We start from the raw sequence: 22,300 nt of genomic DNA on the forward strand, positions 1-22,300 counted from the left end.
AAGTGTCAAGAACCAGGTTTTTCTTTTGCTCTTAAGAACTAGTTTTTCCTTTTGCTCTTATCTTTCAAGGGACCAGTGTGCTTTACCAGACACACATTTGTGATCAAATATTTGTTCGTTTTCAGTGGGATGGTTTCCATTTTTTTTTGCTTCTTATTCCCAGCATGCCTGATAGCAGATAACACCCTCTGCCCATTGAAGTCAGCATGAGACCAACAAAGAAATTTTAAAGATCATAGGCTGAAAGATTTCTCTCTCCCTGCCATCTTTTGTTACTTTTTAAACATCCAGCCTAATGAAAAGTTGTTGCCGCTCTATTATTTTGGTTGGTTTTGATAAAAGGTATTATGTACTTCCAGACCAATCTTGGCCCTGATGTTGTGGCGGTTGCCGTGGTGAATGAATGACTCTGGGGGGAAAAAAGGTGGGAGTGTATCCCTGATGCTTTCATCAATACTATTCAAACAGATGCTCTTCCGGACCATGTCAAGTAAGGAAATTAGTAACGGAATCTTCTGCATCCAAATCATGTGCTCTATCACCAATCGTTCCTCCACTTATTTGTTCCTTACAAAATCCTACACAATTTTCCCAACAATCCACACCACTCACAGGCAGTTCTCCAGGGCTAATGCTTCTCAATTGAGTATGTCAAGATCAGAATTCTTGGCAGATGAGAGTGTCTTTAGTTGCAATGGGATTTCTTTTATTTATTTTTAACGTTATTTATAGTTTGCTTTCTCTCACTGAAACTCAAGGCGGATTACACATTAAAATTCAATACGATCAACAGGCTGGAACTTGCATGATCACAACACACTCAGGCATTTTATTTAGAGAATATTTTATTAGTTTCTGTAATCAAACCCATTGTAAATAAGACCTTACATATTTAATACAGTGCGTTACCCCTGTACAAATGGAAAAAAAAAGTTTAAACATTTCTAGACCAATATGGCTGTTAATTTCTGTACAATGCCAACTCACAGTACAAGTGGATATCTTTTTGTCCCCCCAAAGCTGACGTCACAGCTAAGTTTTCAAAAAAATCAAATTATAATATTTATATAAAAAGATAACCAATAGCATTTCACTAGGCATCAATAGCAGCAACAGACTTTTCCAGCTTTTGCCATCATCTGAACAAAATTATACACATTAGACTTTTAGTTCACTTTGTTCCAAAAAAAAAAAAAAAATGGGGAGGGAAAGAAAAGTAAATTCTCAGAGAAAAACAGCCAATTCTATTACTGGTGTGGTACCTGGTGCTCTCTTACTAGCTTCCCAATCAACCGCCTGAAAAAAGTCTAGAGTAACATCATTAAAACAGCTCTGCTATAGCACGGTCACAACTACATATATCATAAGCAGGTACAGGATATTTTACATTCACAGAAGTTATCATAGAGTACTCTCTCCTACAGCTATAATACTAGAAGATACAATTTAAAAAGGCATTATTTGACTTGATTCTATTTCCCAGCACACAGTGAGCAGGAAGGAGGTGCGATACAGCTCTGATATAAGAATGTGCCACATTTAGAGAAGATGCTCCCTGGTGGCACAAGGTCAAGTGCTTGATGCTATACAGACATAAGCTGAGAACCGTTTGAAGGCTAAGGGCTTCTTAACCCACCCCTCCCCCCATACTACTGAGCCACAGCTCAATGTGACTGGCAACACCAAGAGTTTTATGCCTCCTAAAGGGTGCTTTTGGTATTAGAGTAACATGGGAGCTGTTTAGTTTTTTTTCCTTTTTTCAGTTAAATTCAGCACCATATCAAACCATAGCAGCAGCCATACCCTGCCATTTAAGGGAAATCTGACATAGAACATTTACAGAATGAAGTGGGGGAGTGTTTTTGTGTGTGTGCGCGCGCGTGTGTGTAAAGGCAGGGGGAGGAAGGAGATGATAAAGCTGCTGTCGGGACTTACCAACTGCACTGAAATCTGTCAGGTCATTATTAAGGATCAGCCTCATCTGAGGACACCAAAAAACATAAAGCAAGTATCCCCTTCCCTTCTCTCCAGCATGGCCTTCTTCAACCTGCTTCTTTTGCCAAATGGCTTCTCAAATGGAAACAGCAGCAAACAACCTGGGAGAGAATTTACCATGTCCCAGCAGCCTTATTTCTTATCGTGTGTCCTTGGAGGGTGAGGGAGGGGGGCCTGGTTCAGACAGGTGACACTCATGCAGTGGTGGCATGGGAGCTGCAAGCCCCAAGGATTCCCCAGATCTTTAGAGCCTTACCCGGTAGCCAAGGCTAATTTAGTGTCTACGTTCCTTTATGCCACTCAGATCCTTGAAGGGACTTGCCTTGCCCTTTGGGCTACAGGTTTGTGCTGCTATTTTACTCCCCCCATATTGGCAGACAGACACAGTATTTTATGATTTTGTCTCTTCCGTCTTGATGGCCTGAGGTTTGATTGGTCCAGTTCTAACAGGCTTGGGGGCTGTTGTCGTAGATGTGGGATTTGGCTTTTCCTCCACTTTGTCCTGACATGCTCCAGGAGAGGAATCAGCCATTGCTTCAGAGGCTTTACTCCCATTGTCTCCCACTTTTTGTATTTTGCTTCCAGCTGGCTTGGTCTGCTGCTGTTCTGAGAAGAATCTCTGTGTAGACTGAAGGACTTCTGCTCTCTGCTTTGCCTTGACAAGAAAACAACAACAACAACAAAAAAGGTGCTTAACAGAACACAGGCCAGAAATAATGCTACTTATTCTGTGTGTTCAAGCTTTAAGATAGTCTCATGATCAAGAGACTTACGTACCTAAGGTCTCCAATAGCACATGAAACTACTTCAAGGGGAGAACAGTGATTCTCTGCAATGCTTGGTGATCTGAATTCTTCTTGTTTTAGATGCACCAAAAATCCTTCCATCCCCAAACCGCTACCACCCATCTCCCAAGCACATTGAACCTCACAATGTAACATAGCAGAGAAGTGCTGCTCACATAGCAAGCAGCTCCAAGTGACTTGAGCAACAGAGTCAAACTGCACAATGCAGAAGGTGACACCTGCCCTTCCTCAGACACAGAACAGACTTTGAGAAAGTTCTCTCCCAAGCCTAAATGTGGCCTTTGGATGACGTTGTGAATCATATGCATTATCTATTGTTAAGGAATCCCTCTGGAAGTACTTGGACAGGTTCTAATTTAAATATTGATGCCTTCTGATTCAACAGGACAGAAATGACCGGAATTACAAACAAGAAAATTGTTACAATACTATTCACTTTGTTAAGAGGAAAGCCTCTCTCATATTCTCTTATGGGCCTAGAGGCTTTGGATAAGCCACATCTAAATTTTTTCTTAATCACTCTGAGATCTATCTATGCAATTAACTCAAGAGCCATCCCATCGGACTTACTCCCAAGTGAGTGAACAGAGAAGTGTCGCCTTAAAATTAGCTCTAAGAGTGGTAAAGTCATCACAGTGAGTTTCTACAAGTTTTCCTCCTAGCATGGATGCTAAAGCATCTCTGCTTGGGAGCTTTAAAAAGGTTTATGTAGTTGGGACCATGATGCCCTGAAGTGGGCCTGCACCACTGAGGAGTCTCTCTGGGAAGCAGTAGCAACCTCAGGTATTATTCAGAAAAGGCTCTCAGGGCCTACTGAGGCCACGGCCTAGTTGCAACTGTTACCCTGAATGGCAAGCCAGGTTCTACTCAGGTCCCTGTCTCTCATGAGCAATGGCACCACTGATGTTGTATAGTTTAAAAATCCAAAAGAACTCTGCACAAATCACACACTCTAAAGGCCCTTTAGCTCTACCTATAAAAAACTGTTTAAATGGCTCTTCACCAGCTTTGGACCCATATATTTGAAGACTAGTCTCTCCAGATACATGCCCAAGTTGCCATTGAAGGCTGGCACAGTGTCACCAGTTAGCACTTCCTTCTTTTCAGGAGGTTCGTATGTTTTCTATTAGGGCTACACCTTTTTCCAGGGTAACCTCTCCCCATCCTGGGGCCAAATCTGTGGATGGTTTGCTGGGGAGTGCACACAGCATCTTCTTCAGTAAGATTAAGGAGATTTTCCCCATCTGTGCTGTTCCTGTGGGCTCTTGGAAACTGCTTTGGTGCTGAATTGCTTGCTGAACCTGAGGATCTGGATGCCTCTTCCCTCCCACACTGGAGTTTTCAGGGGGGTCTAGCTGTCTTCCAGATTTATGAGGCTGAGGATGTAAACCACAGGAGACTAGAGATGGGCACAAACCAAATTACAAACCAAAGTTCGTCACGAACTGGGTCGGTTCATGAATCAGCGGTTCATGGGAGCTCATTCTCACGAACTATGACAAATTTTAGCCCAGCTCGTTTGGTTCATATTTTGGTTCATCACTGCAGACAGCCTGGTGCCGATCAATCAGTTTCCTAGGCAACTAGGGCGCCGGGGGGGGGGGGGGGGCTCTGTGCAGACCTTCTGCTGACCCAGCAGTGACGTTTTCACGAACTGAATGAATCTGTTTGTGAAAGTTTGTGGTTTGTGAAATGTGACGAACCACGAACTGCCATTTTCCCGGTTCGTGCCCATCTCTACAGGAGAATAATATGGTCAAATTATTGTGTTCTGATTTTGGGGTGTTCTATATTGATTCGTACCCTCTTTTTACTGATTTTGGCATCTTTTTTTTAAAAAGTTAGTGGTATTTTAGGTTGTAGATGATGTTAGCCACTGTGCTGTAAAGAAGATGGGTAAAAATGGTTGAATAAATTAATTGATTAAAAAAGATATGGATTCTGCTCCTCTGAAGGAGGTATCAGATCTATTTCACAATCTGGGAAACTCAGATAAACAAAAGACAGCCTTGACTTCTGCTCCATTCTGCAATCCAGCTTTACTTCCAGAACAAGGACTACCTTTTTTTTTCTGAGAAGAAAACTACATTTGAAGAAGTAGCTATCGCTAGATTAACTCTAGACCAGTCATGATTTTTAAGCACTTCCACTGGAACTAACAACAAGATGAACAACAATTTGAAACATGTTTTTATGCTGTATTTTTTCATATAGTAAAACTTTTATTGGACAAAAATGGTGGACATAGATGGCAAAAGCCAAGATCACCCAACTTGCAGGTGATTATTGCAAATTTCCTTCAAGTCAAAGAGGAGAGAAAGCCCACCTACAACACTTAAAAAATGTCCCAAGGCTTTCTAAATACACTGTGAAAAGCTTTTTCAAGAGCGGGCAGGGTCACAGCTCAGTAGCATAGCAATCGCTTTGCATACAGGAAGTTCCAGGTTCAAGCCCCAAGATTTTCAGTTAAAAGGATTGTGTAGTTGGCAATATGAAAGACTTCTGCTCAAGACTTTGGAAAGCCTCTGCCAGTCAGAGTAGCCAAATACAGCCTTGACAGACCAAGGGTCTAAGGCAACTTAATGTGTTCAAGTGCATGGCTTCTTGCCTTGAAGCAGGTAGAAAATGGTCTTGGAAGTGGGATTATTCAGTTGCTTGTAAGAACCGGACTCGGAAATAATTTGCAGTATGATTCCCACTATAATTACTTGTCCAAATATAGCGAACTTCAACTAGTTATATCAAAACAAGACAAAAAATTCCAATAATAGCTATTTCTTATCCCACCCTTCCTCCAAGCAGTTGTGTGTACTGCACATGCTTCTCTATTCTATTTTAATGCTCACACCAAGAGATATGTTCGGCTGAGAGTGCATGACTGGCCCAAGGTCACCCAGTGAGTTACACGGCTTAGTGGCAATTTGAACCTGGGTATCCCCATTCCTAGTCCAATGCTCAAGCCACTACATCCCTCTAATTTTTCAGGTCGCTACAAGTCTGATGCATTGCAAATAAATACAAAGGAAGGTATTAAGGACTTCCTGCCCTTGCTAGCAATTAACTGGGTTCCTGGTTCCAGTTCTCCTTTGATCGCATGGCATCCCCACACAGGCTCTGATGTCACAGCAACTTCATTCATCTAGAAGGGTCTCCAAGTGCTTTTCAAACAATGTTATGCCATGAAATGCAGCAACTATTTAGGCTGGCAGTCCTAGAGCATTATATTAGAGAGGCATAAAGAATGGAAGCAATGAACCATGGAGCATTGCAGTGCAATTTCCGTTCACTTCTAGGTTTGTACAAAAGGAGAGTTTCATGGATAGCACCCAAAAACAAGTAAAAAAATAAACTACTAAAAGTTTAGCAGTCCGTTAGGGTCTGGCCTCCTAAACTACCACTAAAGCTGCTGTCTGTAACAGCAAGATTTTAGTTTGTTTCTCTTTGGCCATTGCAGGAAGGGACAACTGAAGGGCCCAATGGCATCTTAAACAAACAGCAACTTGCCTTTGCGAGTCAAGACTGAACTGTGGTTAACACAGCATGGCTGATCAAAAAATACTGACCTTTATGTCTTGTTCAGCCTTCATCGCAGCCTGGGCCTGATTGCCTCTGATTCCAGAGAGTAATCCACAAGGACCCCTGGCCACATGTGGCAAACGAGGGTGGCTCATAAGGCCTGTGGTCATCTGAGGTGGCATCTGACTAGCCAGTGCCATTGGCGGCCTCTGAACGGGTGCTGGGAAGGTGTTAGTATGTGGGGCTCTTACCAATGGAGGGATCAGGTTAGGCTGAGAGAGGATCTAAGGGGTGGAAAAAAAGAACAACAAAAAAGACATTTAGCTGTTAGCAAACTGCCAACCCGATCACACGGTGGCTTATCTGGGGGCAGGGAGCATGCCTCTATTATCAATGCCATGGCTGCATTCTGTCTTAGGATGGGCCATGCTCACAGAATTGTAGGGGAAAAAATCCTCAAGGTGGGGATTGTGCTTAAAAATTGCCATAGCACATTAAGGACTAAAGTTGGAGTGTGGGGGGGGGGGCAGAGGCAAAAGGTCAGAGCAGATTAAGGGGCAGCATGCTCAAATGTATGTTAAGATGCAGGAACTGGTAGAAAATAGATGTATCTTTTCCAACGAAATTCAGCAGCACATCTGAAGTGCAACACCTCAATCTGAGTTCAAAGTTTATACTTTGTCTCTCCCTCTCAGCCCATTTACAGCAACTGCACTCTGAATTCCTTGCCCCTTTAACACTACTTCTAAAAAAAATATTTACTTCAAAGCTGCATTTCAGGTAACTGGCAAAGGGCACAAAATTCACCAGGAAATTCTGTTCAAGCCCAATTAAATGACCAGAGGACCGATGCACTCTTGCACAATTTCCATTCATTCCACTGGACCTTCCACAGGAGGCATTCCTGGCAGACTGTGTCCTAAGCACCTGTCTTAAAGAATGCACTGGGACCCTTCGACCACTTCATCCCCTCTCCCCCTTCAAAACGTAGTGAGATCTGTGCAGAGAAGCCAGTGATCACCTGCCTGCCTTATACCTGTCCAAAATCTTGATCTGAGAACTGCAGATGTTATTGGAAGCAAAAGTACCTTCACCATGGTTACATGAATTAGATTATAATTACAGACAGTGCATTTAATTGTTTATATGATACTTAGGGGGCTCTTTGTTTAAAACCAAACTGAGCTATACAGCCAGTCACACACAAAGAACTCTGGCCTTGTGGCAAAAAGCAATTTGCTGCCCACCTGGGGTGCGAACTGAGGAGGAAACGGCTGCGTCATTCTCACAGTGGCTGACTGAAACTGCTTCTGGTAGACAATGGTATTCATTTTATTGGACTGACTGTTCGGACTTGTAGAAGCAGCCCTTAAAGAGAAAACAATTCGATTGGTTAACTTTTGGGATATTACACTTGGGATGCTTTTTCTTTTTGTTACAGTGTTCATGTACTCCCTGAATCCAGAAGAAAAACTAAGTATTGCTTAGTAAATGTTGTTAGCTGCTGTTACTCTGTGTGGGCTGCCAAGAGTTCATTGTATATCAACATGAACTAAATACTTGTTTAAACCAATGTTAAGTTTCCTGCTCCCATTCAAATGGATCAATTAAGACAGGCAATACTGTTATTTCTTCTGCTTTCAGGGAAGTATGCATGCAGATTTCCTGCACGGAGACAATTCTTCAAGTGAAACGAATGCAAAATTTTGCTTGTAAACAAAAGGCACACAGTGTTACATTACAGGCCAGAGAATGTATAGTAGTAGTCAGTCTTCATGAACAAACAACAGTTTAATTAACTGAGAAAAGCAGCTGTTCAATTCATTGGTCAAATAATGCTCAGTTATATAAAAGCATTCCTTTATTTGAATTCCAACGAGAGAGGCATGCTAATTAGAAAAAGTTAGATAACTGCAAGATCAATTTTAAAACCACTCTTCCCATTCAAGCAACTCCAGTGCCGTGGACCTGGTAGCAGCCCATTTTTCAGCACTTGTGGCTCAGCTACTTCTGTGTGAGAGCTTGTTTCCTGAACCCTGAACTTTTGGGGGGAGATTTTTGTATTTAGAGCGCACAAGTTGTTTAATTCCTTTCTCAGCACAGTAGTACTTGTAGCCACATGTGGCTAAACAGGAACAGAGGCGACCATCTGTCTTGACATCATGATGCAAAAAAAAAAAAGGCCAACACTATACAAGGGTTTTCACTACTTCACACATCTGATCTTTTTTTCGCCAGTCAAGTCCCAACCTGTACAGCAGTTATGCTCTTATTTTCAAGGAGAAATGCTCGCCTCTTCCTAGGACAAAGGAAGTTGTTTTTCTATGCACAAACACTTTGACCTAGGCAAGCTGTGGCTGGAGGCCCAGATCTAAAATCTCCGTATGGAGATTTTAGCAAAGCTCCATTAGCTTTGCTAATATAATGGCCAAAACTAAAGAATAAAGTGGTTTAGATGATTTGGGGGTACAGAGTTAGACTTGCTTTTTTCCCTTCAAATAGCTCCCAGCCCAGAGAAACTGCTTGTGAAGCTGACAGGAGTTTCAAAAGTAGTATGCAGTTGGGTAGAAGTTATTCTATAAAATTCTGCTGGATGTATGCAAGCCCCTTGCTAGAGCAGCTCTGTGCATCCTGGCCAATAGCTATGTTTTAGTGGGGCCCCTTTCCACTTCTGCCTTCCAATAAAAAAAGCATTCCAAACAGTACTAAAAATACTATTTTCCTCCCATTTTCCAAAGGAAGCAGGCCCTCCATTCTCACTTTGTCTCAGGAGGTCTTTTTGTTAACTAGATCCTCTGTACAGGGACTTGGCCATAGCCAAAGTCTGCCATCATTAGAGCAAAACATTACATCATCTCCAGTAAGTTATTCCTTCTTGCTCAGCTGTTATTGTTTCATTCAGCCAACAAGGCAATCACAATCTTGACCAGGTAATATTAAGAGTTCAATCAGGACTCAAGTATTGTCACTCTGTGGAAAACTATACAGCAAATCAAAAACAAGCTGTCCTTAAGCAGCATTCTCTTAGTAATATACAGATTATTTCATCATATACAGTACTGCTTCTAATGGCAACACACAATCTTCAAACCATACTCAAGCTGCCTGTTGCCATTCTCACATATCTGGGATCACAATCCTGTGGAAACACACCTGTGCAAGCTCTGCTGAAATAAATGGGAATTGGACAAGTGCGTAGCCATTCTGTCTTCGTATTTCCTGCAAAATAAATTGCCCTCCGTTTCCAAATATGTCCCCTTTCCCATGACAATTCACAGCAATTCAGACAGTTCAGCCCTCCAGCCCCACAACTGCTGACTGTTTCCCATCCAACACCCCCTAAACAGAATCTGAGCTGACTTATTGCCAAGGTAGCCAGAATGCCTATTAAGAGCATTCTGAAAGAGAACAGTGCTATTGCTATGGTTATGATTATGATGTAAAATGTATGTCTGAGTCAACCAATCCATTCCCGTCTAACTGGATGTCCTCCACAAAACTAAAAAAAAATTATGCCTCCAAGATATTTTAAGTAGGCAAAAGAGTGGGTGGTAGCCCTTACAGTCCCTTGGTCCATGTTGCCAGACTGGTTGCCAGGCTAATATTCTGCACAGATGATTTAATTTTTAAATTATACTTTGCAACCCATAAAACGGAGTTATTTATCTACTGTTTCTCTTGTCAAAAAGGCATCCTAATGTTTAACTCAATATTTGTAAATTTTAATTGGGCTCCATCACAAGCCCACAATGCCAACTTGTTTTTAAAAGTTCGTGTACCTGAAGGGACTGGAAGTTGGAGTGGTACTTCTTCCGGTAACTGGGGGTGTGCCTGGTTTAACATCAATGCCACTTCCAAAGGCCTTCAGGTCCATTTCTGACATCTGAAGAACACAATACAAATGCCTTTACCATGGTTTGCTCCAAAGAGCATACAATTAAACACAAAGATCTCACTTTATTTATTCAGAAGGCTTATCTTTATAAGTTCTTTATTACAGTGGACGTGAAATCTAATCTACAAACATCACACCTAATCAAGTTTCTGAATAAAACAATCATTTACTTATTTGAACACATAAGCAAATGCTCCGTAACTGACAGTACACTTCCAAAAATTCAGGTATGTTTCAGCACCCAGTAAGAAAGGATGGTTTCTAGTCTACAGCCAGAGACCAAATAATTAGTAATCTAGTAAGATCTAAGCTTTCACTAGCAAATGGTTCCTGGCCTTTGTTACCTGGCATGGGCTCAAAAGCAGGACATCTCTTTGAATTATGTCTTGCTGTTAATTACAAAATGAGAATGTCAGGTAAGGGTGCCTGAATCATAACAAAAACAAGTATTAGGAGCATGTAAATTCATATTAGGAACTGACTGTTCATAAACTTTGCCTGCATCTCTACAAGTGAAAACTGTCAAGTGGAATGGTATCAGCTATGAGATAACACAACACTGTATAAACTCTTACCACTGTGAATTCTAATTCCATCTTTCTGCCACCTCTTCCTCCTGCTGTTCTTTCCTAATCTGATGTCAATACTGTTAGAATCGAGACCATACCTTTTTAGAACTAAATCACCATGTTGTAGGTACCTTTGCATATAATGTGCATGAATATTCACTATTGTTTGGTTGCTATATGTAAGATTAAGACACACACCTTCCCAGTTATAATGCTGTGCTGAGTTCCAGCTGGAATTAGCCCCCTGAAGGGTTGCCCAACTTGTGCTGGCCGACTCAGACTTTGAGCCTGAGGCTGTGGCGGCGTGTGTTGCAGTGGAGGTTGTATGGATTGTGGGAGAGCAATTAAAGGCTGGCCTGCTGATCCAAAGTTGGGCAAAGAAAGTTGTGACCCTGGTATAGGTACCGTCACCTGGAAAGAAATACAAGACAGTTGATGCATTAGATCTACAAGTTCTTTTATTATTACTTTATTTAAAAAAAAACATGTGCTGCCCCTCCAGGAACATGCTCAACTTGGCACACAAGGTAAAACACATTATGATAAAATAATTAATACACATCATAGTTACCAATTTTAAAACAAGCCATTAAAAATAAATTTGAATGTGCAGAGAAAAATCTGGTAACATATGGGTAGATTCTGACTTTTTTTTTTGCTTTTGTAAATATTTATTTGTTCATTACTTTTATTACTACAAAACTGTTAAACAGTATCGCATACTTTTTGCACTCTTTTTTGCCCTTCATCACTCTATTTATTGTTAACAGCAATAAATTGTAAAGAACATGAATACAAGTTAATTATAGTTTTTCTTTAGGAAAATATATCAATCTCAGCAGTTACTTGTCTGATTCCAACCCAGAAGTGCTGCACTGGAGATCAGACGTAATATATAGGTAGCCTGCCTGATGGTTGTACAAGGATCTCTGCAGAACTCCCCCCTAAGGAGACTATCTGCCAGCATTTCTGCTGCAGTAAACAGGATCCGTGCCTCGGCACCATTTTTCAGCTGATGTTCAGATGTCAACCATCAGTAGTAAGTAGATTCCTTTTCAAGTCCCATGATTATTTGGGCTCCCTGCACAAAAGCTATAGGCTGAAAACACCTCATTTTATAAAGTAAGAACAAGCTATATATAGGCAAACTATATATATCCATCTCACTGGAAGCCTTGCTTGTCAACTGTGGGTCCTAGGAGCATAGTAAGTTGGAGTAGATAAAAATATGACACAGGTCTCATGTCAAGAGAATAACATGTTTTGAGAAATAATTCTGAGGTAACAGAATCCCCATATTAAAACATACCACCAGTTAGGAGAATAACCACAGTGATGCTTTAAAAAAATTATTTCTGTTGCTACCGTCTACAGTGTAGCCACTACCTCATAAGATGACATGACTTTTCTTTCAAAAGGATATTCTCTTGTCAAGAGTACACGACACAACATACAACAAACATAAGATAAATGCAACTGAAAGTAATTTACCGTGCCATAGTTTACCTGCTGGAGAGCACTGGGAGACTGTGCAGTATTATAGAAGCTTGTTTGTCCCGGTTGCTGAACCTGTCCAGAATATAAATTTGAGGCCTGGGTAAGAGTAGCTCTGGCCTGAGAAAAGAGAGGTTGATATTGTCTAGGTGACCAACTGGCATGGTTATTTTAACTTGAAGAACAGAACAGATATATGGGCTTTTAATTTAATCATTCTCCTTAACGTACACATTTTCCATTTGGAAAAGCCGCAGGGAAGTGGCCATTTAAACTGCAGGTGAGGCTTGGCTGGCTGGCTGGAGACTCCTGGCCGGGCAGCCAAGCCCCACTGTTTAAATGATCAGCTGCTTGTCGGGGATCTCCCCGACAAGCACCTGATCTGCGGGTTTAAACGCCCCTTTCCGTGCTGCTTTGGGCATTTAAATCCCAAGAACTATGAACCATGAACCGGTTCACAAACTTGCCCCCGTTTGCGGAAGTTTGGTTTCTTTTATTCGCAGTTCATGCCCACCTCTAGTCCACACACAAACTTCAGCAGCTGCTCATTCATTTAGAGTTCAACAATATAGTGCCTGAAACACACAGTAATGGGTGACAGTAAATCTACAAATAACTTAAAAAGGCCACTTCATGCAAACTGGTGATGTTGCACGCATGATGAGGCAAGTAGGCACCTGGCCTCCCTGTCTGGTTGAGCTGTAATACGACTACTGGGGCTGAGCATTACACAGCATACATGGTGAGTACCTGCCACCACTTTAAAAAACCCAGAACAAAATTTCAACACAGTACAACCCAATACATTTAACATTAAACTGCCACCACTTTAAAAAACCCAGAACAAAATTTTAACACAGTACAACCCAATACATTCGACTTTGTTGCATAAAACTGGGACTTCTTAGCACTCTTTCTGACCTGGAGCAGATGTGTATCAATAAGCTGAGAGCCTCCCAGTCCTGAAGCCTGGCTCAGCTGATGCTCATACAGGATAGGGATTGGCTGAGTGTTTGACGGCTGCTGAAATGCAAGGCTAGACTGCGCTTTGGCAAGCTCCTGGTGCTGCACTGCTGGGAAATTGTGCAGGGCTGTGCCAGAAAGAACCACTGGTGACGGCTGAGACAGACCACTCTGCATAAATGCTTGCTGGGATCTACAAAATAAGTTAGACCTGCATGAGTCATTAGATTCTGTTAAACACTGAAGAGATGTCTTAGGCTAAAAAAGGCAAAGCAGATTAGGTGCCCCTATCATGCTACACAGCAATCAGAGGGGGAGAAGTACCACATTTGTATTTTTAATTTCATCATTACAAAAATTGTGGAACACTTATTTAATCAGGTATTTTGATTTGGTGGGTTTTTTGTTTTGTTTTTTGGCTGCTGCTCTGAACATATTATTAATTTTTAACGTTTATTTAGGTTTTAATTGATTTTTTATTTTGATTTTTATAAGCTGCCTCAAAAGCCTGATTGGATGGAGAGTGCGAGATACACGTTTTTAATAAATAATCCAATATAAGTAAAAGTAATTCGCACAGCAGTTAGAGATCTTTGGCTTAATTTTATATATACACATGATAAGCACTACTCCTGCATCAATAAAAATTAGAACAATTCCCATACAGCTACCTACATGTGCACCTCACACGCTGCTATAAAGGACAAAGAATTAGGAAGTTCTTTCAGTGTCTGACCATATCTGCAAAGAACTTCCTATCTTTTTTTTTTTTTAAAGAAAGCTTACCTGTAGGGTTGCAATGAAGAGTTAAACAATTCTTGAGCCTGGGAAACAGCAGGCGCTGCTCCTAAACTCAACTGGGCTTGATGCTGCCCTTGCAGAGGTGCATATATGGGGATTGGTATCTGCTGAACTGAAGTGGGCTGTAAGAAAGAGAAAGAATTAAATACCCGGACAAAAACATACGAATATATGATGCTACCTTATATCAAGTCAAGCACTGGTCTATCTTACTCAGTAGTGCCTACTCAGTCAGAGAGGAGCTCACAGGATTGAGGCATTTCTCAGCCCTCTCAGCAGATCCTTCAATTGAAGAGTAAACCTTGGGTCTTTTCAATACATAGCAAGTAAGCTGCGTCCCCCTCCCATATGTACATGTCACCAGTTGCTAGGAAATCCCCAGAGTGCCTGTGCCCAACCAAGAGCTGCCAAGAACCAGGTGCTCAAACAAGCACCCCACTTCTAGCAGCTGGTCAAGCTGGAACTTGACAAGTGGGGTGCTCCTCCTCTTTGCACATATTGCCAAGAAAACTGCACTTGAAGCCAACCAATGTAACCACCTCTAACTGGTTTGGCTGGATAGGTACAGTAATCAAACCCTGACAACAGCCAAGTTTTCTATTTGTATGTAGAGATTAACATGCTACCCAGTATCTTTCAACAGCTTTACTGGCAAATCAATACTCAACCATCTCAAAGTACCTGTGAGAGTCCTGGTTGAAATCCTTGCTGTTGGGCCAGCGAAGGGGGAGCTAGACGAGCATGCTGAGTGTTGAACAGATGGCTTGTATCCATATAGAAAGCAGGAATTTGAGCTGAAAAACCAAAAGCAAAGTTAATCAGTCAAGTGGTGCTTGAATTATATTCAGAAAAGGAAGGTATATTTAACTTGTCTAAATGATGACCATTTTTTATGTTGCCAACTTGCAGTGGGATTTGGAACAGATATCTTCTTTAGGATCAATTTTAAAAAGCCAAACATATTTGTTTTGAATACTAGAACACTGAAATAAACTGTTATAGTAAAGAATGGACTGCAACAATGCATACAAGAAGGTTTGGTTTTCTTAATTTAGACAAGTCACCCAGGAATGCTTTTAAGAGACAATGAGCTTCAATTTTGTTATCTGTGTCCTTTAAAAGAGCATGATTAAGCCCAGCAACAGTACAACACATACTCTACCCAATCCCATTTACCTGGTGCTGACTGGGACACATAGACCTGTGGACTCTGCTGCTGTTGGGCAATTAGGGACGGCATACAGCTCAGCTGGGAAAAGTGACTGGCAGACGCCAAGTTACTAGTCTGTAGCTGCTGTGGCTTCACTTTACAGATGTTAGGTGGGTCAGAAGTGCTGGTTGTTTTTGTACTCAGTGAAGAGGTAGTGTATGTTCCAGCTCCTAAAAATGACAACCAGCAATACGATGGTTACAACTGAATACCATGCAAGTCAGTAAACCTTTGATTTACATTAAGTAAAATTTGGAAAAAATGCTAGTTTATTTATTTATAGCTTTTCCAAAGGTATTTGCCCAAGGTGCAAATACTATACTTGGTGAGATGATGGGTCACACAAGCAGGTCTTTTTTCTGGGAAAAGAGGTGGTGGAACTCTCTATTACCACAGGTGCACGCACAAAGCATGTGCACGCTCCCGGAAATACGTGATGACGTCACTTCTGGAAGTACCATCACTCCCGGAAGTGATGCTGCTTCCCGGAAGTGACACTGCTTCCCAGAACCCAGCACAATGCATTACGAGATAAATGTTAGTAAGCTTGGAAAATTACACTATTATGAGAAAGGTTTTTTTTCCCTTTCTGTATCCTCTACAAAAAGTGAAATCTTCCATTCCCTTTCCCAAACATTTCATTTCTTTGGAATCATATTTTAAAATATGCAAGAAGGAGCGGGCCTCTAAAAATCCAAAACCCATCTCACAAATCTAAATTCTAACAGATTCCCTCTGCCAGCGTAGAAAAAAAATCCAAAATTCTTTCTCAAAATTCCATAGAGTCTGAAATTCCTAATCTAATGAATACTGAATTTTCAAGTTTTCAGGGAGGGTTTTGCTTTACTGGAGCAATTCAAAAGAAGATACTCAACTTTAGCTGCATTAGATTTATACTTAGTTTAAAATGGCTTTTTTTGTTGTTGCCTGCCAACTCTACATTACCAATGGCTAAACTGTAGTGACATCATGAAATGCTCATAAATATTCCAATGTCCCCAACAAACAATATTCATAAAAACTTCCTTAACACCCATATGTCCGCTATAATTTCAGTGATGTTAATCAGCTGAGGGTGGGGAGAACCATTTGAGTTACAGTTATTAAGACATAAGAACACCTATATGCTGATGAAAATATTGATGAAAGCCTTCTGTGACTTGGACACAGTTATCCATTCCTAGCATAAAACTGGAATAACAACAACTGATATTTTAACTAATACAAATAACCATAACTGATATAGCTAATTAACACAGAACCAAACTGCATTCAAAAGCTGCGAGAACCATAACAATGTCAACTTCAGTCAACAGAAGAATAAAAGCAACACACACACATACATGCACAGCCCTACCCACCCCCATGAAAAGAAAGCAGAATGAACTCAAAGCAGCTTAACCTCCTCTGCAGAGCCTGCGCCGGGCCCCAGCTTGCTCTCTCTCTCTCTCTCTCACACGGAGGAATGAAAAGAAAGCAGAATGAACTCAAAGCAGCTTAGCCTCCTCTGCAGCTGCGGGGATGAAGGAGGAAGGAATCACGTGGGCAGATTCCAGAGCTGCTAGAACGCCATTCCAGGGCGTTCCCCCTCAAAAAAAGCCCTGGTCACAAGTATGTATGACAGGTGCAAGTGTTGACATTCACATGGCAGATACTCCACTGCTAGAGAACTACTTTCTCCAGAGACTGGCCTAGGACTAAGTTTCTTTCAAAGTCAAGCAAGATGTCCATCTCTGAACTGACTTTCAGTACCAGCAGTAAGCAATACTTTACAGTTCAAGACCATAGCCCCTGGGATGGGCGGTATATAAACTGAAATATAAAAAAATATATAAATAATATTCACTAAACAAAGCTACTATTGAAGATGTATGTAACAGAAACTCATAGCCAAAGTATTCTTTGTTGTTTTCTCTGTAGCATCGCACAGCTGATGAGACTGTTCCCCTCCTCGCAATATTACTCACGTTTTATGAGCTATAGGAACTTGATTATTAAAAGCCACACAACCCTCTGATAGCATGTTTGATTCCATGAGTGTTAAACTGATATTAAAGATGAGAGAGCACCCCCTCATCTTCTGGCTATACCAATGCTTTCTTTTGTTTAAATTAAACAGAACATGGACCAACATGCAGCAATATTAAACACTAATTGTTTCTATCATGTCTAAGAATCCTGAACTTTTCTACAGTTCATACTGAATTTGTGGACATGATCCTATTTTAATTGCTTCTGTAAAAAGTTTAATCTGATTTTTTAAAAAGTCCCCTGTAATAAATGGACTTTACCAATGGTATTCAGGTAATAAAACTTCATCTGCGTATCAAATGCAGAGCTCAAGTTTTGAATTTCCTGTACTGTACAGTGTGTTTGTGATGACTCCACGGTCTATAAAACCCCTGCCACTCTCAAGATTCTGAAAATCGATACTTTCTATACTTGTCAGCAATGACAGAACAGACACTTACATTAGTCTTTTTAGAATCACTATATCTAATAGGAAAGGGTGTTGGCTGCATGCAAAAGCAGCAAAATTGGAAAATCACAGAAAGAAAATAACCCACCCAAAGCAGTCTCACAAGAACTGAAGAATATTTAAAGTTGGGTGGGATTATGCTGCTCAAGTCCCTATGAGCTTGAGTGCATAGACTCTTGGAGACAGAGATGGGAGGGAGGGGAGGGGAGTGGGATTTCCAAGCTGTTTCCCCTTTCAATTTTTCACAGGTCTCCAGCTTGTAGTGAAGGACCACACTGCTAATTAGAGGAAAACAGAAAAACTCAACAAGATTAGTAGCCAAATAACTTTTAGGGCACAGTATAAAGACTTATACCTGACAATGATGTTGTAGGTGTAACAGAAGCCACGGGAATAGGAGGCATTGATGCGCTCGAGAAAGAGCTGTATGTACCACTGGTTGATCCACTGCTGCTGCTTCCACCTCCACTGCCACCACTGCCGCCACCAGCAATAGGAGGTGCAGTCGAGGTAACTGGTGAATTTTTCTCCCCCACATTTGGTGAATTCTCCCATGCTTTGCGAGCAGATTCCATCTATTCAGAAAAAGGTATCGCTTTAAGACAGAGTACATTTGACTTTTGCGCTCATTTTCATATCAACTCACTCTAGACAGCATCCATTCCTCTACTGAGCTTCCAAGAAAAGAAAATTGGTTTGAAATTTTCAGTATGGAATTTGCTCAAAATTTGCAAACCAGAATAAACAAGTACAGTTAAGATAAGGCCTGAGTATGAGTTTTAGTGCCTTCTATAAAATTATTAAAAATAGTTTGTCCAGAACAACCGTTAGCAATATAACTCAGGAGTATAACAGGTTAAATGTTGTTAGTGAGACAGTTCACGCAATACAAGTATGCAGCTCCAGATCTGAACATGACAAACCTACCTATGTACAATTTTCATAGCTTTTGGCCCAATTCTACTTTGTATACTGAGCAGAAGAGAAAATAATCTTTTGCGTTTTATACCACCTTTATTACATTAATTTGCAGGGTAGCAAAAGAAATAAAAGATTAAACAGGCTTGAGTTTTTTATTTTTCTTGGACAAGAACGCTAGAAATCAACTGAGGCTCAGACCTGAAACTACATTTAATTTTAGACAGCTGTATAATGTTCATTCTGTTTGCTTTTTAGTCCTAAGTATGGCTTTGAATAGTTTAAAATCTTCAAGGCTAAGCACTGGATCCAGTTAAGTCCCTACTTCGTTAATACTGCCCATGCTTTGAACACATTATGTAATGTAAGATCCGTAATTTGATTCCCATATTTTCCCCTGCTCTGCATGACTACAAAAACTCCAGTTACTGATTCTAGAAGGGTCATCATGTAAGTCAAGCTTTTAGAATGTCTTGCAACATCTCAAACTATGGAACAGTTAACTACATTTGATCAATAAGATTCTACATTTATCTATATCCATTTAAGAGCAACTCTCAGTTTTCTAGTGGAACTGCTCTGTAGCTACAAGGCATGCTGCAAGCCAGCATCCTGTTGGAACTGGAGCCAGCAAAAATTAGGTTATGCTTGTGACATATATTCCCATATATAGACTATGGAACTAAGAGTTAACTTTCAAAACTGATTTTGTTCTGTAACTTGAACAAAACCATTTCTCTAGATGCAAAGTGTTCAAGATTCTACGGAGAAAGAACAATATCTACACTGCAGACCGAACAGACTCCAATCTAAAAATTGGAATAAAGGAGATTGGAATCCATGCCAATGCATTTGGATACTACTCTCCCATAAACCATTATAAAATGAAAGGTTTTCATGGGCTTCTGCCTAATCAGTAGATTTCGAACGCTGTTTTTCTGTGGTGAATGGGAACATTACCTTCACAACAGCCAATCAAGCACATGCTTCCTGATCAAGCACTCAAATGGTTCCTGAGATCACCACACAGTTATACAAGGAAAAAGGTAAATGCTAAGCAGAAGTTTTATTAAAGTTATACACATTTACTTTAAAAGTAGTTTTCAGAGCTGAGGAGCTGATATCTGTCAGGACATTTATCACTTTAGCATTTTCATTCTCTAATCTCAGTCTATGAAGAGGCTTACTTGTATATGTTATGTACAAAGCATGTTACTGCAAAATATCAAGCCCACTCCCAAGCAGTCAATAGAGGGGAAATGTTGCACTAGGAACCTCTTGTGCAGAAGCCCAGTGAAGTGAGTTATGCAAAAGCACAGTCCTGTGAATGTACATGCAATGAACTGTGAAGATGAGTAGAATGAACTAAATATCCATGTCAAAACCCCACATCAAAAACCATTCATTTATCAACTATCAAGCAGCAACCATACTAAGTAACTAATCAGAAATCCTGAATTTTCATTTCTAAATCTCTCCTTTGTACCTTCCACAAAGATCTCTGGGCACAAGGAAATCTTTTAATCTGCCACAAAACCATTCTGATGGACAACTAGACTGCAAAAAACTGCCCGCAGACACTCCAAGTGCGCTTTCTTATATATACATGGCTCACTGTATCTGCTGCTGTTAAAGCCATAGTATTATGCCTCTTTGAAACGGAAGCTGCAAGGCCGATTGTTCAGTGTCTGAGCCCTTACTGAAAAAGTTGGGATAGAAATCTAGAGTTCTTTCATTTGGCTAATTTACAACATGAAGAATTAGTCTTACACAAAGGCCGTAAGAGATTGGCTGATGAAGAGGCACAATCCAATCCACACAAATGTTCTTGAAGGCTACTTGTCTACCACAGGTCTAACACCAACCAAGGAGAAGATAACACCAGCAACCACTGGAATAACACAGCAATCTATCAGAAAACATCCTTACTTACTGCCGATCCCCTATTTGATGTCTGTTTTAACAGCCAGCCAATAAGTTACATACTGCCAAATCAACGCACAACCTACTTTACAGAATATCTTCTGGAACCTCCTATTTATAAACAGCCTGCTTTCCAGATGTTCACTATGGGGCAAGAAAAAGACCTCTTATTTTCAACATACATAAATCCTACCTGATGCTGACTTATATATCTAGGGATTTGGGTGGCAAAAGTCAGTTGCTTGACGTTAGTTTTCGTTACTAAGTGGGGATGATAATTAAAATGTTTACCCTCTTATTGTAGAAAGCTGCTTTTAAAGCTGCCTTATTGGTCTTTCCACTGAAGTCCATCAGCAAGATCTCTTTTAATTCTTCCCCCTGCATGCAAGAAAACAACCCTTAGAGGGATGTGGTACATACCTTGAGGGTGAGGTCGACGGTAGCGGGAGAAACTGGAGTTAGGCTGGAGCTCTGTTGTAGAGTCTCCCTCCTAGGGAGGGGAAGGGTGTGGGGCAGGGGCACCTGAAAGGCAGGCAACACATATCACATTCTAGCTAAGTCTATGACACAAGCCCCATCAAAAGCAAGAGCTCAAGCAATACTGCTGAACTACTGCAAGTCTTCCAGGTTTGAGCATTCAGCAGGGATGCTTTGACATATAGGATGGAAAATCTGACTGGGGAAGAGCCTATCTCATTTGTGGTTGTGGAATAATGTCTATAGATTTAATTCCAAAAAATAAGCACAGGACTGTTTCCTGTAGCCTGGTCCAAAATGTATGACAGGCCTCAACATTCTCCTTCAAGAGTGCCATAAACAGGCTTTTTCTTTGTGCTCTTAGCTATGGCAAGAACATTTCTCACATTCTATTTTACACCTCTTTAGTTAGGTTCTGTAAATCCAAGCTTAGGAGGAAGGACCTGAATGTGACCAGATGCCCTCAATGGAATTTATGCTCTTCTTAAATCCAAATGAATAGATTTTCTCACAGAACCAAATAAAAGACAATCTGAAACAGTGATGCTCTCTTATTCCTGGTCATTGCCACTGATCTTACAATCACCCGTATGTGATGCTGTCACAGAATGGGATGAAACTAGTTAAAAAGACTGAAGATTTTTAGACCACACCCTCTATGGGTGAATCCATCTCAAAAATGCAGCACATGAAAATCACCAGCACCCAAGAATTACAAGGTGCTCCATCCTGGATGCAATCGACCTCTAACAAAATTAAAAACCTTTCAAGCCATTATGATCAGAAGGAGAAGACACATCTAGGAACACTTGTAACAAAAACTGAGCAAAGAATATTAAATAGCACCAAGTCCTTCACAGAAAACTATGTAGCAACTGGAAATCCTCTTAAAGTTGCTCCACTCCTGTTCTCTTACAAAACACACCACCATGGTTAAAACAGAAATGGATCCATAATGCAAAAGCCAGCTGCACCAGGCTCTCATATTAAAGGGATACTTTATGCTGTCATATACCAACTTCTACCAGTTGCAGTGGACAATGACCTAACAGGCAAATCCACAAAGCCTCTTCAGACTTTGTCAAAAATAAAAAAGGCACATTACTGAAAATCCTTGCACACAATCACTGCAACTGATATTTTGCTGTTTGATGTTTTAAGTTGCTTTAATCCTATTTGGCAGCCACAATTTGTTTAAAAAGCTATTCAAATTTATGCATTCACATATCACAGTAGAAGATTAAAACACCAGGT

The 22,300-nt window shown here is 40.7% G+C and overlaps 1 protein-coding gene across 10 annotated transcripts in view; it reads right to left on the minus strand.

Moving 5' to 3' along the window:
* Positions 1–833: 833 nt before the first annotated feature.
* PRRC2C (proline rich coiled-coil 2C) overlaps positions 834–22,300 on the minus strand; it is a 97,159-nt gene continuing 75,692 nt past the window's right edge. The window contains exons 24-36 of one of the 10 annotated variants that reach the window (XM_054979388.1): positions 20,861–20,947; positions 18,084–18,303; positions 15,216–15,419; positions 14,721–14,833; positions 14,025–14,161; positions 13,197–13,431; positions 12,273–12,395; positions 10,980–11,192; positions 10,097–10,200; positions 9,471–9,536; positions 7,565–7,685; positions 6,365–6,601; positions 834–2,650 (exon numbers count right to left, since the gene is read on the minus strand). In XM_054979388.1, the coding sequence (XP_054835363.1) occupies positions 2,387–2,650; positions 6,365–6,601; positions 7,565–7,685; positions 9,471–9,536; positions 10,097–10,200; positions 10,980–11,192; positions 12,273–12,395; positions 13,197–13,431; positions 14,025–14,161; positions 14,721–14,833; positions 15,216–15,419; positions 18,084–18,303; positions 20,861–20,947 (2,124 nt within the window). In that variant the 3' untranslated portion in view covers positions 834–2,386. Of the gene's footprint in view, positions 2,651–6,364; positions 6,602–7,564; positions 7,686–9,470; positions 9,537–10,096; positions 10,201–10,979; positions 11,193–12,272; positions 12,396–13,196; positions 13,432–14,024; positions 14,162–14,720; positions 14,834–15,215; positions 15,420–18,083; positions 18,304–20,860; positions 20,948–20,989; positions 21,092–22,300 lie in introns of all 10 variants that reach the window. The other 9 variants (XM_054979390.1, XM_054979389.1, XM_054979387.1 and 6 more) reach the window with 9 other exon arrangements.

The sequence above is a fragment of the Eublepharis macularius genome, chromosome 5 (assembly GCF_028583425.1).
Source record: "Eublepharis macularius isolate TG4126 chromosome 5, MPM_Emac_v1.0, whole genome shotgun sequence".
In the NCBI taxonomy this organism is placed as follows: domain Eukaryota; kingdom Metazoa; phylum Chordata; class Lepidosauria; order Squamata; family Eublepharidae; genus Eublepharis; species Eublepharis macularius.